Source organism: Jaculus jaculus, chromosome 7, assembly GCF_020740685.1.
Source record: "Jaculus jaculus isolate mJacJac1 chromosome 7, mJacJac1.mat.Y.cur, whole genome shotgun sequence".
Classification (NCBI taxonomy): domain Eukaryota; kingdom Metazoa; phylum Chordata; class Mammalia; order Rodentia; family Dipodidae; genus Jaculus; species Jaculus jaculus.
In genome coordinates, this window is record NC_059108.1 from 155,879,692 (window position 1) to 155,898,325 (window position 18,634).

An 18,634-nucleotide genomic window follows, 5' to 3' on the forward strand; every position below is an offset into this window, starting at 1 on the left:
GGCCACTTATTTCTATTACAAAAGAAAGGACAATTGTCTTCCATTACGATGGAAAATAATCTGGATAAAGAAATTGAAAAAAATCACCACTGTTTTATTTCATTCAAAAAAAAATTGGGGGGGGGGGTTGAGGTAGGGTCTCACTCACTCTAGCCCAGGCTGACCTGGAATTCACTATGTAGTCTCAGGGTGTCCTCGAACTCACAGCAATCCTCCTACCTGTGCCTCCTGAGTGCTGGGATTAAAGGCATGTGGTACCACGCCTGGCTTTTCTTTTCTTTTCTTTCTTTTTTTTTGAGGTAGGGTCTCATTCTAGCCCAGGCTGACCTGGAATTCACTATGTAGTCTCAGGGTGGCCTAGAACTCATGGTGATACTCCTACCTCTGCCTCCTGAATGTTGGTAGTAAAGGCGTGCACTACTATGCCCAGCTTTCATTTTTTAATTTTAATTTTATTTTGAGGTAGAGGCTTACTCTAGCCCTGGTGGCCTACAATTCACTCTGGCTGGCCTTCAATTGAACTCAGCAATACTTCTACCTTGGCCTTCCAAGTGCTAGGATTAAAGATGTGTACTACCATATCTGGTCACCTGTATTTTTGAAATAGGGTCTCACTATATAGGCCAGGCTGGACTCAAATTTGCCATGCCTTAGCTTCCCAGTGTGTTTCACCATACCCAGCAGTTCATTTTAACTTCTGAAAAACAAAAATCTCCCCCTAAACAAAACCGTTGCTGTGCTGGCACCTGCCATCTGGTATCCTGTTAGTTCTGTGTATAATCATGTATGCACCCACCTTAGCCCCATAACTGGGTTAGAAAAGGACATGGTACTGTTTTCAAGTCCAGATGTAATGAGCAACCCTTTGTCAGTGTGGAAAAACTACTGATTATTGGATTTTGATTCAGTCGTGTTACAGATCCAAAGTGACTAAGCCTGTTAGCCAACATATAGTTTGTAAGTGGACTTGCACAGTGCCATGAGGAACCAGAGTCAGGCCCGACGTCCAGGTCTGACACGACCCATGTGCTGGTCACTCGATCTACTGTGGCCATCTATGCGACACAGAACTGGGATAGCCAATAGCAAGGGGTTAGAGTCCCACTGGGGGACTTCACAGTCCAGTTGTGCTAATTTCCTGCCACTGAAACCACCACACATTCACTTCTACCATAAACAGGTTATTTAACCAGAAGTGACAGCTTATCAAAGAATGCTTCAATGAGAAGTTCAAGCTGACCACACACCCCAAGCGGCTGCTGAGACATGGCCATAAAGAGATCTGAGTGGGATTCTGGCTTGTGAAGGTAAGGGAGTCTTCCTCTTGTTAGTTAGAACAAGCCAGAGCAGCAGACGTGCTGCTGGGATAGTAGGTGTCAATCAAGAGAAAGCAGCACAAAGACCAGCACAGACTGCTCACCAATCCTGAAAAGAGCAAAGACTGTTCAAAATACCAGCCGATGGTAGGAAAGAAACCCCATTTCACAAATGAAGGGATTGCCGGGTATGGTGGCACACACCTTTAATCCCAGCACTTGAGAGGCAGAGGTAGGAGGATTGCTGTGAGTTTGAGGCTACCCTGAGACTACATATTCAATTCCAGGTCAGCCTGGGCTAGAGTGAGACCCTACCTCAAAAAACAAAAACAAACAAAAAAAATGAAGGGATGGATCAGGATATGGATCCCTATCACTGTGTGTGCAGGTAAATGAACCAACCTAGTCATGGAAGTCTTATCCTAAGGAAGCCCAAGTGATCACTAGCTTGCTTTCTCCTCTCTTTCTTTTTTTGTAGTCTCCCTATGTAGGCCTGGTTGGCCTCTGGAACTTACTACATAGAGCAGGCTGGCCTTGAAACTGCAGCAATCTACAAGTCTGTCTCTGCTTCCTGAGTACTAGGATTACAAGTGTATGTCCCCATGCCCTGTAACCCTAACTTCTTTATCTGTTGGTTTAAAGAAAAATCACATGCTACATGTACAGAGTGCTATGCATGGCATTCTAACCAGGAAGTCTGAGCCATCATACTACCTAAGTATACAAAAACAAAGTAATGGTTTGCAGATTGTTAAAAATATTTTTATTAATTTATTTGAAAGGAGAGAGAGAAAGGCAGAGAGATAGAGAATGGGCACTCCAAGGGCCTCCAGCCACTGCAAACAAACTCCAGATGCATGTGCCACTATGTGTATCTGGCTTACGTGAATACTGGGGAATCAAACCCAGGTTGTTAGGCTTTCAGGCAAGTGCCTCAACCACTGAGCAATCTCTCCAGCCTTTGTAGATCTGTTTGTTTGTTTGTTTGTTTTGAGGTAGGGTTCCAGGCTGACCTAGAACTCAGTGATCCTCCTACCTCTGCCACCTGAGTGCTGGGACTAAAGATGTGCACCATGCCTGGCCTGGTTTGTGGATTTTTCCACTGTTTTCTCTCAGTGCTGGAAATCAAACCCAGGACCTTGTACATGCTAGGCCAGTACTGTATTACTCAGCTACACCCTCAACCCAAGGTTTGTGGATTTTCTGACTGATGAAGATTGTGTTGAGTGAGGGATAAGACAGGCTAAAGCGCTTGATCTTTACAGAGGCAGCCCCTATCTCCACTGTACCAAACCTGCAGCACACCTGAGTCTAGCCAATGAGGCATCCAGCTGGATGCTGAGTATCCTTGGGCCAGCAAACCTGTAACATGTGTGGCACTGTAATTCACATCTGTATTCTGAAAAGCCACAGCAGAGACATTTGGATTATGAATTTGTTCTTGTTTTAGGGCTACAGTTACTTTGGCAACCAGGCACCTCAGGAAGAGCCTGAGCCTGGGTCTGATCTAGGGGTTGAAGCTGCTGCTACCTCCATGCCCCTCCTCTCCCTAGAGACCTAGGCAACTTACCAGACTTAGATCTTCCATGAGCAGCACTTGAGGCAATGGTGAGCGACTGGGGCTTTATAGGATCCCCCGGGATAGGGTAGCCCCCAGCACTAGGAACCTGGATATAAGGACCCACAGCAGCAACCCTACCAGATGTACTCAGGGGCGATTGAGGTGACGAAGTACCATTCACACGGTTCAGCTGCAGATTAGGAAGAAATGAGAGTCAAGATTCTCTTAAAAGAAACAGTAGAGCTGGGTGTGGTGGCACACACCTTTAATCCCAGCATTTGGGAGGCAGAGGTAGGATCATTGTGAGTTCGAGGCCACCTTGAGACTACATAGTGAATTCCAGGTCAGCCTGTGCTAGTATGAAACCCTACCTTGAAAAAAACAAAAAACAACAACAAAAAAACCCTCTGGGCCCAGTGAAAGACTTCTTGCTCAAACATACACTGTTCTCTTGACAGTTTATAACTTGGAAGCACCTCACTTGCCAAGACTAGCATCTAGAAGAGGAAGCTTTCAGAGGACTGACCCATGAGCTACACAATTTCCATTGCCCTCCACACTAGCTCCCTCACCATGATGGACACAGGCACTAGTCAAAACCTGTGTTCTGAACATGGCTTCAAATCCTGTTCTACCACTTTTTTTTTAAATTATTTATTTATTTATTTATTTGAGAGCGACAGACACAGAGAGAAAGACAGATAGAGGGAGAGAGAGAGAATGGGCGCACCAGAACTTCCAGCCTCTGCAAACGAACTCCAGATGCATGCGCCCCCTTGTGCATCTGGCTAACGTGGGACCTGGGGAACCGAGCCTTGAACCGGGGTCCTTAGGCTTCATAGGAAAGCGCTTAACCGCTAAGCCATCTCTCCAGCCCATGTTCTACCACTTTTTGTGCCATCTTTTGCCAGTGACTTATCCTAAGCCTCTGTGCCTACGTCTATAGTCAGGATAACAGGTGCTGCAGGATGCAGGGCAAGGTGCCCAGGTGATGCTAGTCCTAATGATGACCATCGTTTCCTGAGGGCAGTTTTGCCTGTATAAGCAAGGACATAGCCTCAGATGAACACTGCCACACACTGTTGACCAAGACAAAAGGCATGTAAAGGAATTTAACTAGAGAACTGCAGGTTCCTCAGGGTCCCTAGCTAGGCAGGCTCTAAATGGGGATCCACTGCCTCCTACAACTGTATGTAATATTCTGCATGACTCCATAAGGTAGGTCTCATGCAATCAGTGGAAGGCCATGTCAGGAAGAGTAGACTCTACAATAGACAGCCTTTGATTCAGCTATTGGGTTTCTAGGCCACATAGGTCAGCCTTGCCAGCCTCCATAACACATGAGTCAACCTTTCATCCACCAACATCCTGCCTCTACACACACACCTCTCTCTCTCTCTCCTAATTCTGCTTTTCTGATGAACCCTGACCGCTTCACTACTGCTACATATGGAAAGTAAAAACGTTACATAAATAGGCATGGAGAGTATGTGTATATGGTATCTTTCATGGCATCTATGTTGTTAATCTTGAGGAAAAAAAGGATAAACCTCACCTGAAATCATAGTGAAACAAACCACTGACCTTTGCACTCTTGTTAAAAGAGATCTGTAAGAGACTAACTGTTAGGGCCCATGGAGGTAGCATCATCTTCCATCATCCTCTAAATCCACCTCACCTGGGCAAAGCCCTGAAGCCCACACTTAGAGCATCATTCAGAGCAGAGTGCCAAAGGCTGTCAAGGGGACATTTCTGTTACTTTACTGTGAGAATACCAGTATCTGAGCATATGCATGGGAACTTTGGGAGGACGGCCTTACTGGTGAGCACCTGCTCTGTTCTCCCACCATGAGGACAGAGTGCAATCAGCTCTACAGGAAGGCTGGATGCCACACCCAACCAAGGCACAGGGCACAGTGGACCCTCCTCTGTGCAGGCATTCAGTGCGCATTCTCTTCCATGCACTAAGGGGCAGCAAGACTCGGCATGGTAGAGGGAGGCAGGTCCTGTCCCATAGTATAGTATATAAGTATTACAGAATGAGGTTAGTGACCAGAAAGACAGCCAAGTGCATGGGGAAAAAACAAAACAAGAGACTAATCATTACAATCCCATTTCCAGTTAAAATTAAAGAATTAAAGAATAAAGACCTTTTGGGGCTGAAGAGATGACTTAGTGGTTAAGGCACTTGGCTGCAAAGCCCAAGGACCCAGGTTCAATTCCCTAGGACTCCCATAAGCCAGATGCACATGCAGTGGCTGGAGGCCCTGGTACATCTATTCTCTCTCTTCTTCTTTAACTCTTTCCCTTCCTCTCAAATAAATAAAAATAAAATATTTAAATTTTTTTTTACCTTTCTGTATCTTTGTGTCTGAATTAAGCAAAAGATCAGAACCATTAACAACTGTCACTTCTGAATAACAGTAAGACAGGTTTGTTACATTTTCCTTTTAACTATTTCTGTACTGCTTCAATTTTTTTTCTTCAAGGTAGGGTTTCACTATAGCCTAGGCTGACTTAGAATAGACTCTAGTCCCAGGCTGGCCTCCAACTCACAGCAATCCTCCTACCTCTGCCTCCCAAGTACTGGGATTAAAGGCATGCACCACCATGTCTGGCTCACAGTTTCTGTTTTTAAAAGCAGTATTTAGGGCTAGGGAGATAGGTCAGTGGCTAAGGTACTTGCCTGCAAAGCTTAACAACCTGGGCTCAATTCCCCAGTTCCCAAGTAAAGCCAGATGGACAAAGTGATGCATGCATCTGGAGTTCATTTGCAGAGGCAAGGGGCCCTGGCATGCCCACTCTGTTTCTCCTTACAAATAAATTAAAAACAAACAGTATTTACTATCTTTGAAATTCAGAATACCAAGATTTTTAAAGCAGAATGCCTTATACACATTTACAGATGAGTTTTTTGTTGTTTTTTTTTTTTTTCTTTTTGGCTTTTTGAGGTAGGGTTTTGCTCTAGCCCAGGGTGACCTTCGAATTCACAGTGATCCTTCTCCTACCTCTGCCTCCCAAGTGCTGGGATTAAAGGCATGTGTCACCACGCCTGGCGCACACTCTCTCTCTTTTAAAATTTAAATACTTTATTTATTTGTGGTGGGGGAGATGAAAGAGAAAGAAGACAGAGAAAATATAGGCACACCAGGGCCTCTTGCCACTACAAATGAATTCCAGATACATCTGCCACTTTGTGCATCTGGCTTTAGATGAGTACTGGAGAACTGAACACAGGCTGTCAACCTTTGCAAGCAAGCAGCTTTAACTGCTCAGCCATCTTTCCAGCTTGCAGATAAATTACTTCTAAGAATCCTTACACCACCCCCTGTGGCAGGGACAACAGATCCCTTTATAGCAAGGACTTGAGGCTACAAAGGTCAAGCAGTTTGCCCAGATGTAAAAAACATTGACATAACCAGGGCCTACAACTCCAAAGGCATTTTCCACTGCATAAAGGAGGGATGGCCCCAGAGATGAAGGAAGCTGAGCTTAAGCAAGGCAGGGCTCTGACCCCTGGGGAGAGGATGCAACAGAATAGCTGGGACACTGAATTTATGTCTACTCTCATTTGGTTTATACAATCATGTGGAGGTGGTTTAGGAGGCTTATGGTCATTTATGTTCTGTCAGCTGTGACAGATGGGAGCAGCATAGGCCACTCAGTGACATAAGGACTTTCAGGGTTTCTGATTTCTTTTTTTTCTTAAGGGCAGGGTGTCATTCTAGCCCAGGCTGGCCTTAAACAAGATCACAATCCTCCTGCCTCCACCTCCCAAGTGCTGGGATTTCAGTGCGTGCCACCAGGCCCAGCAACAAGATAAACCACTGATAGCAGTTTAGCTCATAGACATTTTCTCTTACACATGCCTGAACTTTCTTGCCATAAAGGCGCTCACGTAGCTCATTGATTCGCTTATCCATCATGGCCACCTCCATGTTGCGCTTATTTAATAGCTCCTTCTGCTGCTGGAGCTTGGAATTCTGTTCCTGGTTAAGCTGGTTACGAATCTGAAAAATAGAAAAGACAACTTTCAAGATTTGCATTAATAGCTAGGAAGGCAGCTCAGTTGGTAGAATGCTTGTCTTGCAACCGTGAGAACTTGGGTTTGATTTCTAGTGCTCACATAACAATGACCACGTTTATTTTATTCTTGAGCAATCAGTCTCAGTCAAGGTTTCACTTAATTGTTTCATTTCTGGTATATTAAGTTCATTGCTTATAGAGATATTGACACTTAAAACATGTTTCCTGCCCTAAAAAAAAATCTTAAGTTGCTGTTCTACTTCTAGTGTTGGGTGTTATTGATACTTGAATTGGTATACAGACTAGCCAAAGTTGTTTTCAAACACAGATGCCAAGTTTTTATACTGTCTTGCCTGTTTCCTGGCATACAATTTCTAGGTTAAATCAATTGCCTTAAAGTTATTGATTAATAAAATACTGTTTTCAGGGCTACTAAACTGTTCTGCCTATACTTATAACTGACAGATGCTTAAAAGATAGAATGTATATGCTTTCTATGTCTCAGATATAGCTGACACTGTCACCTGACAACTAAACAAATATTAATGATTTTAAACTATTGTGTCATTCTCTAACCAGATCTACTTTGCTAACCAGATATGTTCTACACCCTTTTGACTAATCTGTTTTGCTAATCAGATATGTATAGTCTCTCTGATTAGTAACCATATGTAAAAGCCAAAATCAATTGGAAACACTGGAGTTAAAAGGATAATGAATCTTGGGCTGGAGGGATGGCTTAGCAGTTAAGCGCTTGCCTGTGAAGCCTAAAAACCCCGGTTCGAGGCTCCATTCCCCAGGACACACGTTAGCCAGATGCACAAGGGGGCACACGCATCTGGAGTTCGTTTGCAGTGGCTGGAAGCCCTGGTGCTCCCATTCTCTCTCACTCTCTCTCTTTCTCTCTCTCCCTCCTTCTCTCTGTAACTCTCAAATAAATAAAAATAAACAAACAAAAAAATTTTTTAAAAAAAAGGATAATAAATCTTTTGGTTCTTGCTCCCAGGTCAAAAGGCCACAGGCGATATGGGACCCTTGAACCTCTAGCCTCTGGTAAGTTACCTGTCTTCTTAATCAGAGAGGATGTGGAGACCCAAAAATGAATTCTAAGTCAGTGTATCTGCAACAGGAGAGTCACGCTGCAGGAAAATCAGTCCTCCAGGCTTCCCAAAAGAGAGAGGGACACTTGGTCAGCACAGCCTTTTGACTTATCCTAGCAGATGACATGTAGAGAGTCACAGAACACCTCACATGTCCCTAAAAGTACCTCCTACAGCATCATTATTGACATCCAAAATATGCAGTTAATTCTGGCAGCCTACATGGTCTTACTCACCCAATGAGAAAAATATAACTACAATATAAACAATGATTAGGACTAATTGGTTCCCCTGTCTGATGCTGACTTACAATACTAGCCTCTGCCAGTCCTGAATTAACTTCACCCAGCCTGAACCCAGCTCCTCCTACTTGCCTTAGCCAGAATCAGAGCTATTCCTCTGGGCCCCTCTTTCCTTAGCCCTTACCCTATCTCATCCACTCCAATGGACACTCTCAAACTTAAACTCTCTTGTGTTCCTACTTTTTCCCTGATCCCAAAATGCACCTGTGCCTCCTCTTGTCCCAAGCCCTCTATCTCTCACCTCTGAATGCTCATCCACCCTTTACACCTGGTGTTTTGACAAGCTCCTTTATTCTCCCTTCTGTCTTCTCATGGGGTGCACAGAGCCCATCTCCCTCACCTTCGCTATAACAGGTATCTGCCAGTGACTGCCCTGAAGCCAGGTCAGTACAGCCATGGTATGAGAGAAGTCTCTGCTTTGCTCAGGACCAAGTCATAACAACATGCTACAATGGTGCTATTAATCTCACCATTCTGCCACCTCTAGCCACCACGAAACTGCATTAACAAAAGGCTGGAATGTTAGGTCAGTACAAAATGGAGTCACAGCAGGATGGCAAGAGAGACATAATGAAGTGGGTCATCCACATTCCTCAAGGAGCCATCCAGCCATTTTCCTTTTCTTGCCTAACAATGTCCCAGGTCTAGGTTTCCAGCCCCCCCCTTATCTTGTTCCCTTATCTCTCAGGTCACCTGGTCACTGTTCTAGTCTTACACCCTAGCTATTTCCCTTCCTCACCTTCCCTCAACTGAAGAGCTCTATATAGTTCACTATCTGTAATCTCAAAATTGACTGCTCTGCTCTGCTCTTCAGATCCAGTCCTGGCAGCTTGTATTTTTCCAGAATAAAAGCTTCCATCTTTGACTCAGAGTAGTCTCCATGGTCTTGGTCAATCCTGAACCTTACAGGCACATATCCTAAGGACTTGTCTCACTACCTTAGAGATACTTGCACATCCATGTTTATTGTTGCTCTAGTCACAATAGCTAACAAATGGAACCACCCTAGATGTCCCTCAACTGATGAATGGATAATGAAGATGTGGTACATTTATACAATGGAATTCTATTCAGTGGTAAAGAAAAAAAAAAAACAAAAGTATAAAATTTTCAGGAAAATGAATGGATCTATAAAGGATTGTACTAAGTGAAGTAACCCAGGCCAGAAAGCCAAATACCACATGTTTTCTCTTATATGTGGATCCTAGCTACAAATGTTTATACTTGAATGTGAGCTGGAGTGAAAACTGGTAGCAGAGGCCAGTAAGCTGGAAAGGGGCTATAAGGCAGGGAGGAGAGGGGAGGACTTAAGAGGATGCTATTGTATATATGTACGTAGAAGAACAGATTACTGGGGGTGGAATGGCCTAAGTGAAGTCAGGGTAAGAGATTGAGTAAAGGAAGGGAAGAGGTAGGGTTAATGAAAACTTAAGAGGGCCCGGACATGGTGGTGTATGCCTTTAATCCCAGCATTTGGTAGGCAGAGTTATGAGGATCACTGTGAGTTTGAGGCCACCCTGAGAGTACATAGTGAATTCCAGGTCAGCCTGAGCTAGAGTGAGACCCTACCTCGAAAAACCAAAATAATAATAATAATAATAATAATAATAATAATAATAGGGTATGAATAAGTCATATGGAAGCCTACTTTTTTGGACAATGGCACACCCGGAAGCCATAGACTGTTACTATAAAAATTTCAGTGCCAGGGATGGTATACCTTCCAGTGAGTTCTTGGCCAGGGAGGTCACTGATGCCCTGAAAACATAACAGGCCGTTGCTGAGGCTCTTGGTTTCCCACCAGGAATAGATGGTAAGACTTTACTGCTGGAGACTCCACATGCTTGGGCTGCAAGGTCGCTGAGAAAACAATCTGGAGCTGAGCTAAAACTCTCCTCCCTTGTAAGACCAGCTGACAGAAAGTTGGAAAAAGCTATCCTGCACGCAGCCATATGGGAGAGAGAAGTCATCAGTGGAAATAAACAACAGCAGACACTGTAAGCCTTAACTTTGGCCAGCCAGGCCAAATGATTGCATGGGTATAATAGTGCCATATCTATTATGGGGAAAACCAACTGCTCTCTAATTGGATTAGAGACCCACTCCATGGGAGGAAATGCATGCCTGGTACTGAAAACCTAGTCAAAAGCCTATGACAGGGGAGGTCATGAGCCTTAGGGGAGTAACACCTGCTGGTGTCTGGCTAAATGCATATATTCCGCTCACCAAACTGCCCTGTAAGCACTTTTCTTAACGTTCCTACCCATATATTAATGCCACTCTCAATTTTGGCTAGAGAAGCTTCTCTTTTCAGATAGTGGTGACCTCTGGGATGACTGAAAGGCACCACAGTGCTGAGAAGAAGTGACTGAGGAGTGTTGGGCACTGAAACATCTCTATCATACCTTCCAAGGCTCAGAGTCCATTGCAGAAGAGGTGGTAGAAAGAATGTAAGAGCCAAAGGAAGGGTAGGACTGCTTACAATGCAATCTTCCAGCACAAAATGGCTAGATATCCATGACCTCATGGTACCTGGTACTACCTACACAAGACCCACATAAACAGGAGAAAAAGATGACATCAAAATAAAAGAAACACTAATTGAGAGGGAAGGGATATGATGGAGTGGATTTGTGGAGGAGAAAGTAGGGGAGGGAAAGTAATTATTATGTTTTTTTGGTCTATAATTGTTAAAGTTGTTAATAAAAAATGTTAAAAAGTAAGCCAGGTATGGTGGTACCTTTAATCCCAGCACTTGGGAGGCAGAGCTAGGAGGATCACCATGAGTTCAAGGCTATTCTGAGACTACATAGGGAATTCTAGGTCAGCCTAAGCTAGAGTGAGACCCTACCTCGAAAAACAAAAAACAAACAAACAAAAAAGTTAAAAAAAATAAGTCAATTATATATTGTAAGAATTACATCTCATTAAATCCTCTTAAAATTATTTTGCACTGGCTGGGCGTGGTGGTGACTGTCTTTAATCCCTGTAATTGAGAGGCAGAGACAGAAGGATTGCTGTGAGTTCAAGGCCACCCTGAGATTACATAGTGAGTATCAGGTTATCCTGGGCTACAGCGAGACCCTACCTTGCAAAACACTGAACAGAATTTGTGCCTACTATTAAATTAGAACCTATTGATTTATTTTCAGTACTCACTATAGAGAAAGCCAAAAAGTGAGGAACATTTTGATATAACTATTTCCCAGGCCCAGACAAGTTACCTGTAGCTCTTGGTAGAGTCTTTTTAATTCCACTGCTGCTGGTCCTGTCAATTTGCCATTATAAGACTGGAACCCGTTCAGTTTTCCTTTCTTTAAATCTTCCAATTGTTGACTAAGCTGATCAACTCTTAAAATCGCAGTCTGTACCTCCTGCTTCTTTTCCTGGAACATGGCACTGAACCTTTCTATTTCAGCAGCTGTAAGTACCCAAGAGAACAAAGTCATTTAACTGATACTCTGTCTTCATTTTCTATACACTACACTTAATTCAGTTATTATTTAGCACCAGCCTTGGATTAAAGTGTATGCATGAAAAACCAAAATAAAATAAAAAGATAAAAATGTACGTGCACAACCCATAAACACATCTGTTAATCTCCAAAGTGCTAAAGATGAGGAACCCACAGCCTTGTGCTTGCTAGGGAAGTATCCCCTACCCAGACCCAACACACATTTCAATAAATTTTTGAAACACATGATATGACTATTTAAAGAGCAAATAATTCTATTTGTTATGCTCCTGAATATTCTTTAGGGCAATAAATTCCAAAGCTAGTTCTGTTAAGACATTTCAGGCAGTAACAGATCAAAGGCCTTTCCGACTACTGTAACATCAAGTAGGCACTGACAGAATTGATTTACAAACAAATCAGGACTGAAGAGATAGCTCAGTTGTTAAAGGCACTTGCTTGCAAAGTCTGCTGGCCAGGGTTTGACTGCCCAGCACTCACCTAAGGCAAGATGCAAAATGGTGTTATGTTCAGTGTCATTTGTAGTGGCAAGACCACACACACAGAAAACTTATTAAAATTCAGGGTTCACCCTACCTCGGAAAAAAAAAAAAATTAAAAAAAAGCCGGGTGTGGTGGCGCACACCTTTAATCCCAGCACTAGGGAGGCAGAGGTAGGAGGATCGCCGTGAGTTCAAGGCCACCCTGAGACTACATAGTGAATTCCAGGTCAGCCTGAGCCAGAGTGAGACCCTACCTCGAAAAACAAAAAACAAAAAACAAACAAACAAAAAAATTCAGGGTTCACACAGAAACAAAAGTGTGCACCTGTGAGGAATATCTTCTTCTCTTTCTCTCTTTTAGCATGTATGCATGTGGAAGCCACTTCTTTGTTTGTTTGAAGGAGACATTATGTAACACTAGCTGGCCTGGAACTCACTATGTAGACCAGGCTAGCCTCCAAATTGCAGGGATCTTCCTGCTTCTGTCTCCCAAGTGTTGAGATTACAGGTATGAACCACCACACTCATACTACTATCTTTTTAAAAAAATATTCATTTGGAATTTTATTTATTTATTTACTTTAGTTTTTTGAGGTAGGGTCTTGCTCTAGCCCATGCTGATTTGGAATTCACTATATAGTCTTAGGCTGGCTTCTAACTCACAGTGATCCTCCTAACTCGGCCTCCTGTGCTGGGATTAAAGGCGTGTGCCACTATGCCCTGCAAGGACAGAGAGAATGGATGCACTAGAGCCTTTAGCTGTTGCAAATGAACTCCAGACACATGTACTACTGTGTGCATCTGGCTTTATGTGGGTACTAGAGAATCAAACTTGGGTAGTTAGGCTTTACAAGCAAGTGCTTTTAACTGCTGAGCCATCTCACTAGCCTTCAGATGTCACATCTTTCTAAGACAGGGTCTCTCATTGGACTGGGGCTTGCCAATTAGGCTAAATGGCTGTCTCGGGGATCCTCTTGTCTCTGCCTTCCCAGCACTACAATTATAAGCACATGCTACCATGCCCAGCATTTTTTTTTTTTTTTTTCGAGGTAGGGTTTCACTCTAGCCCAGGCTGACCTGTAATTCACTATGGAGTCTCAGAGTGGCCTTGAACTCACAGCGATACTCCTACCTCTGCCTCCCAGTGCTGGGATTAAAGGTGTGTGCCACCATGCCCGGCAATGCCCAGCATTTTGTTTTTTTCCCAGGTAGGGTCTCACTCTAGCTCAGGCTGACCTGAAATTCACTATGTAGTCTCAGGGTGGCCTCAAACTCACGGAGATCCTCCTACCTCTGCCTCCTGAGTGCTGGGATTAAAGGCATGTGCCACCACGCCTGGCTATGTCCAGCATTTTTTTTTTTTTTTTTGTGGGAAAAAGAGGTTTATTTTGGCTTACAGACTTGAGGGGAAGCTCCACGATGGCAGGGGAAAGTGATGGCATGAGCAGAGGGTAGACATCACCCCCTGGCCAACATCAGGTGGACAACAGGAACAGGAGAGTATGCCAAACACTGGCAAAGGGAAGCTGGTTATAACATCCCACCCCCAATAATACACTCCCTCCAGGAGGCTTTAATTTCCAATTGCCATCTGCTGGGGAACCTAACATCCAGAACACCTAAGTTTATGGGGGACACCAGAACCAAACCACCACATTCTGCCCCTGGCCCCCATAAACTGATAACCATACATGATGTAAAATGCAATACATTCATCCAACTTTAAAAGTGCCCATATAGTTCTTATCAATTCCAATGATGTTCATATATCCCCATAATCCAAGGTCTTTTAACCATAATACCAAAAGTAACCTCAAAAAAACCCATAATGGCACAGAATAAACATTCACACTGCAAAAGATGGTATCAGTATGCCCAGCATTTTTATTGGTACTTGCCACCAAACTCAGATCCTCATGCTTGGGAGGCAAGCACTTTCCTGACTGAGCTACTTCCCCAAACTATTTGTTTTTCTGAGACAGGGTCTTACTCTGTAGCCCTGACTCACTTAGCACTTGTTATGTAGCTCAGGCTAGCCTTGAACATGCAACAATACTACTGACTTTGCTTCCTGAGTACTGGAATTACAAGTCTGAGTGCATCACCATGCTTGTCTTTTTTTTTTTTTTTCTTTTTCTTTTTTGAGGCAGGGTCTATTCCAGGCTGACTTGGAACTCACTCTGTAGTCTCAGGCTGATTTTGAACTCATAGCAATTTTCCGACCTCAGTTTCATTAGTGCTGGGATGTATGGTCTCTGTGAAAATTTAAATAGTTTAATAAAAACAGACTTTCAATGGCCAAGTCCAATCCAACCCAAGGGCTGCTATAACCAATATTAAAGGAAGGATCTCTCAACTGTATGACTAGGGCTATGCTGAAATGTGCAATATGGTATAACTATGTGACATTATAATGTACTAATCAAAACAATTTTTAATATTTTATTATCTGAGAGAGAGAATAGGCATGCCAGGGCCTCTCAGCCACTGCAAAGGAACTCCAGATGCATGCATACCTTGTACATCTGGCTTACATGGGTACTGGGCAATCAAACTTGGGACCTAAGGTTTCACAGGCAAAGCATCTCTTGCAGTCAGGTTCGCATTGCTGGTAAAAATCACCCAACCAAGAATAGCTTGTGGGAGAAAAGAGGTTTACTTTGGCTTACAGGCTTGAGGGGACATTCCATAATGGCAGGGAAAACAATGGCATGAGCAGAGGGTGGACATCACTTCCTGGCCAACATCAGGTGAACAACAGGAACAGGAGAGTGTACCAAACACTAGTAAGGGGGAGCTGGCTATAATACCCATAAGCCTACCCCCAATAATACACTGCCTCCAGGAGACATTAATTCCCAAATCTCCATCATCTGGGAACCTAGCATCCAGAACACTTAAGTTTAATCAAATCACCACAGCACCTTAACTATTAAACCATCTCTCCAGCCCCCCCACCCCAAAGTTTTGTTTAATTCAAGGAGACAGAAGTACTAAACCAGGCATGGTGGCTCACACTTTTAATCTCAGCACTCAGGAGATTGAGGTAACAGGATTGCTATGAGTCAAACCAGAAAATTGATTTTAGTACAATACCATTAACCAGAACATAACCTAATTTTGACTTTACTAGTTTTATGCAACTTTTTTAGAGGGAGGAGACTGGGAGTGGGGTTTAGTTAAAATAAAAATCAGGAACTGGGCATGCTCGGGAGGCAGAGAGGAGGATCCCTGTGAGTTCAAGGCCACCCTGAGATTACATAGTGAATTCCAGGTCAGCCTGAGTTAGAGTGAGACCTTACCTGATCTCTCTCTCTCTCTCTCTCTCTATTCTCTATCTGTCTGTCTGTCTATCTACCTAGTAAACTAACCCTATCCTCCTAGCTGCAGCTAGCTGAGTGTTCACATTATATTTACTATTTATATAATATAGTTTGTTGTATTTCCTATAGCAAAACTCCACAAGGACTTATGACTGAAACTGTCAGGCTACTGGAATGACTTGACTCAGCCTGAGTACAGATGCAATGGACAGTGGGCACATACACAGATTGCCGTTCATAATTTTGCTGTAGTCAACTTGTCCTCGCATGGCACGGATTTTCTTCAGCTTGTTTTCCTGGGCTTCTACTCGTTCTTTCAATTTCTGAAGCTTTTCATTTTCTGAGACAGATTGCTGCTGGCGGCGCTCCTGTTGCTTTAGAAAATGTAAACGCTGCTCCTAATAAAGGAGAAAGAGAATTTACAAAACAGAAATACAGCTACCTCTATATACTGAAGGGGGATTAGGTGGAGCCCACCATGTTGCCCAACTTAGTGGATAGTAGAGAACAGCATCTTGCATGTGTTAGTCTATACATTTGCATTTCTGGACATACATATATTTGAGATGGAATGAGTTTGGGAATTTTTTAATGAATGATTGAGTTTATTTAGGGAGAAATCATAATTTGTGAGGTTATTATGAGGAAATTGGTAGCCCAAAAAAGCTGGGGCAGGTCCACTAACATATGGGAGATTGAACACAGAAGCCCTTCAGAAAGGATTAAGAAATAGTGAAGGGCCCCCAACACCTCAGCACTGAAGCAGACCAAAAATGAACCCAACATGGCTCAGGGAAATCTTGTGGAAGAGGGGGCGGAAAGAATGTCAGAGTTACATGTTGGGTTATGATTTGCAGAGACATTTATCATACTAATAACTGGGGGCTAACTCCACAATGCACGACCCATTTTCATTAACAAGGAGGGCCTAATGGGAGGGGGTAGATCACAGATGAGCCTAAATAATGGTACCAAACTGCCTGTATTCACTGAAAAGAAAACTAATAAATTAGATTAAAAAATAAAAAAATAAAAGTGTGTGCCACCAAAAAAAAAAAAGAAAAAGAAATAGTGAAGGACTCAGAGATCAATATGTAATATTGTATGATATTATGTAAATAAATCTTTTTTTATTATGTAGATAAATCTTACATATAACCAAAGGGAGAGGGTGCCCCCAAAGCATGACACAGATAGAAGGCAAGAAGAAAAATTCCCAAGCCAAGGTGAGTAATACCCCCACCCTTCCCAGCCTTCATGGCTTCATGGCTGGGAAGGAGGGACAGACTCACACGGATGCTCAGATCTGGTAACAAAAGGAAGCGGCGGGGGATGGGGTGGGGTGGGGTGGGTGGGAAGAGATTAATTGAGATTTTTAAAGGGGACCTGACTATACACAGTAATCTGCATGTTCAGCTAATGCTGATACCATTGCAGAATGATCACAGTAGGGAGCATGCACCCACTGTCAAACTCCCCTGCATTCTATCAAGTCCCACCAGGCTTGTTTCCGGCCACTATAGAGTACTTCAAGAATCCCTTACTCAATCTCCTAAACTCAAAGGAACATTGACCAGCAGACAGCTTTACATGAAAAGACAAAAGATCACTCAGGAGAGACCTCCAACTGGTAACTGACACTAGCAGCTAAGGAAGTGTTTGTTTTTCATTCATAAACAGTAAAACATTTTAGCACAGGACAATCCTTAAACAAAAAGTACAAGTAATACTCTTCAATAGTTTTCTTCTGTATCCATGTGAAAACACACCTTAAAAGATAAGCTAATATTAAATGTGTATGGCCCCATCTGTGTTCATAAAATACACCTGATCTACAATTCTTGGGAATGACTATGCACACTTTACATACCACATGCTAAGATGAAGAATCACATGTTCAGATATTTCAGATTTAGCATTAACTCGGGGCTTTCACTTCTTGAAAAATCTGTGACTTTGTGGGGGGGGGCAGGGTCTCACTCTAGCCCAGGCTAACCTGGAACTCATTCTGTAGCCCAGACTGGACTCAAACTCATGGCAATACTACTACCTCAGCTTCCCCAGTGCTGGGATTAAAGATGTGGATCACTATGCCTAACTGATGGTAGCTTTTATTTTTATTTATTTATTTTGATTTTTCGAGGTAGGGTCTCACTCTAGCCCAGGCAGACCTGGAATTCATCATGGAGTCTCAGGGTGGCCTCGAACTCACAGCAATCCTCCTACCTCTGCCTCCCGAGTGCTGGGATTAAAGGCATGCGCCACCACCCTGACGAGTTTTTATTTTTTAAAATAGTTTATTTATTTATGGGGGAGGGAGAGAGAGAGTAAATGAGCGAGGGAGGGAGGGAGGGAGGGAGAACAGACATGCAAGGGACTCTAGCCACTGCAAACAAACTCCAGATGCATGTGCCACCTTATACACGTGGCTATACAGGGATACTAGGGAATCAAACTTAAGTCCTTAGGCTTTGTAGGCAAGCGCCTTAACCACTGAGTCATCTCTCTAGCACTAATGGGAGTAACCCCTTCTCCAGTAGGGTCTCACTCTAGCCCAGGCTGACCTGGAATTCACTATGTAGTCTCAGGCTGGCCTCCAACTCACTGTGATCCTCCTACCTCTGCCTCCCAAGTACTGGGATTAAAGACAACACCTGGTGAAATACTTTCTAATTTTAACAATACTGTGTTTTAGTTTTCTAAGTCTAATAAATTTTGAGACATTTTAACAACTGTCTGAAATTTCTATCAGTGTTTTTGAAGAGAGCAGGGCAAGGCCTCAAATTGTTTTAAATGCTGCTCTGGGGCTGGAGAGATGGCTTAGTGGTTGAGGTACTTGCCTGCTAAGTGTAAGGACCCAGGTTCAATTCCCCTGGCACCTGCGTAAGCCCGCTGCACAAGGTGGTGCATGCATTTGGAGTTCATTTGCAGTGGCTAGAGGCCTTGATACACCCATTCTCTGTCTATTTACCTCTTTCTCTCTCTTAAAAGTGTATGTGTGTGTGTGTGTGTATTTATTTATTTATTTATATTTAAAGGCTGCTTTGGT

General features: G+C 43.3%; 1 protein-coding gene across 6 annotated transcripts in view; it reads right to left on the reverse strand.

Moving 5' to 3' along the window:
* Ppp1r13b (protein phosphatase 1 regulatory subunit 13B) overlaps positions 1–18,634 on the reverse strand; it is a 103,693-nt gene that overhangs the window by 12,603 nt on the left and 72,456 nt on the right. For 4 of the 6 annotated variants that reach the window (XM_045154743.1, XM_045154741.1, XM_045154739.1 and 1 more), the window contains 4 exons: positions 15,809–15,983; positions 11,530–11,726; positions 6,741–6,887; positions 2,887–3,067 (listed from right to left, as the gene is read on the reverse strand). In XM_045154743.1, coding sequence (XP_045010678.1) covers positions 2,887–3,067; positions 6,741–6,887; positions 11,530–11,726; positions 15,809–15,983 — 700 coding nt within the window. The remainder of the gene's footprint in view (positions 1–2,886; positions 3,068–6,740; positions 6,888–11,529; positions 11,727–15,808; positions 15,984–18,634) is intronic. The other 2 variants (XM_045154742.1, XM_045154740.1) reach the window with 1 other exon arrangement.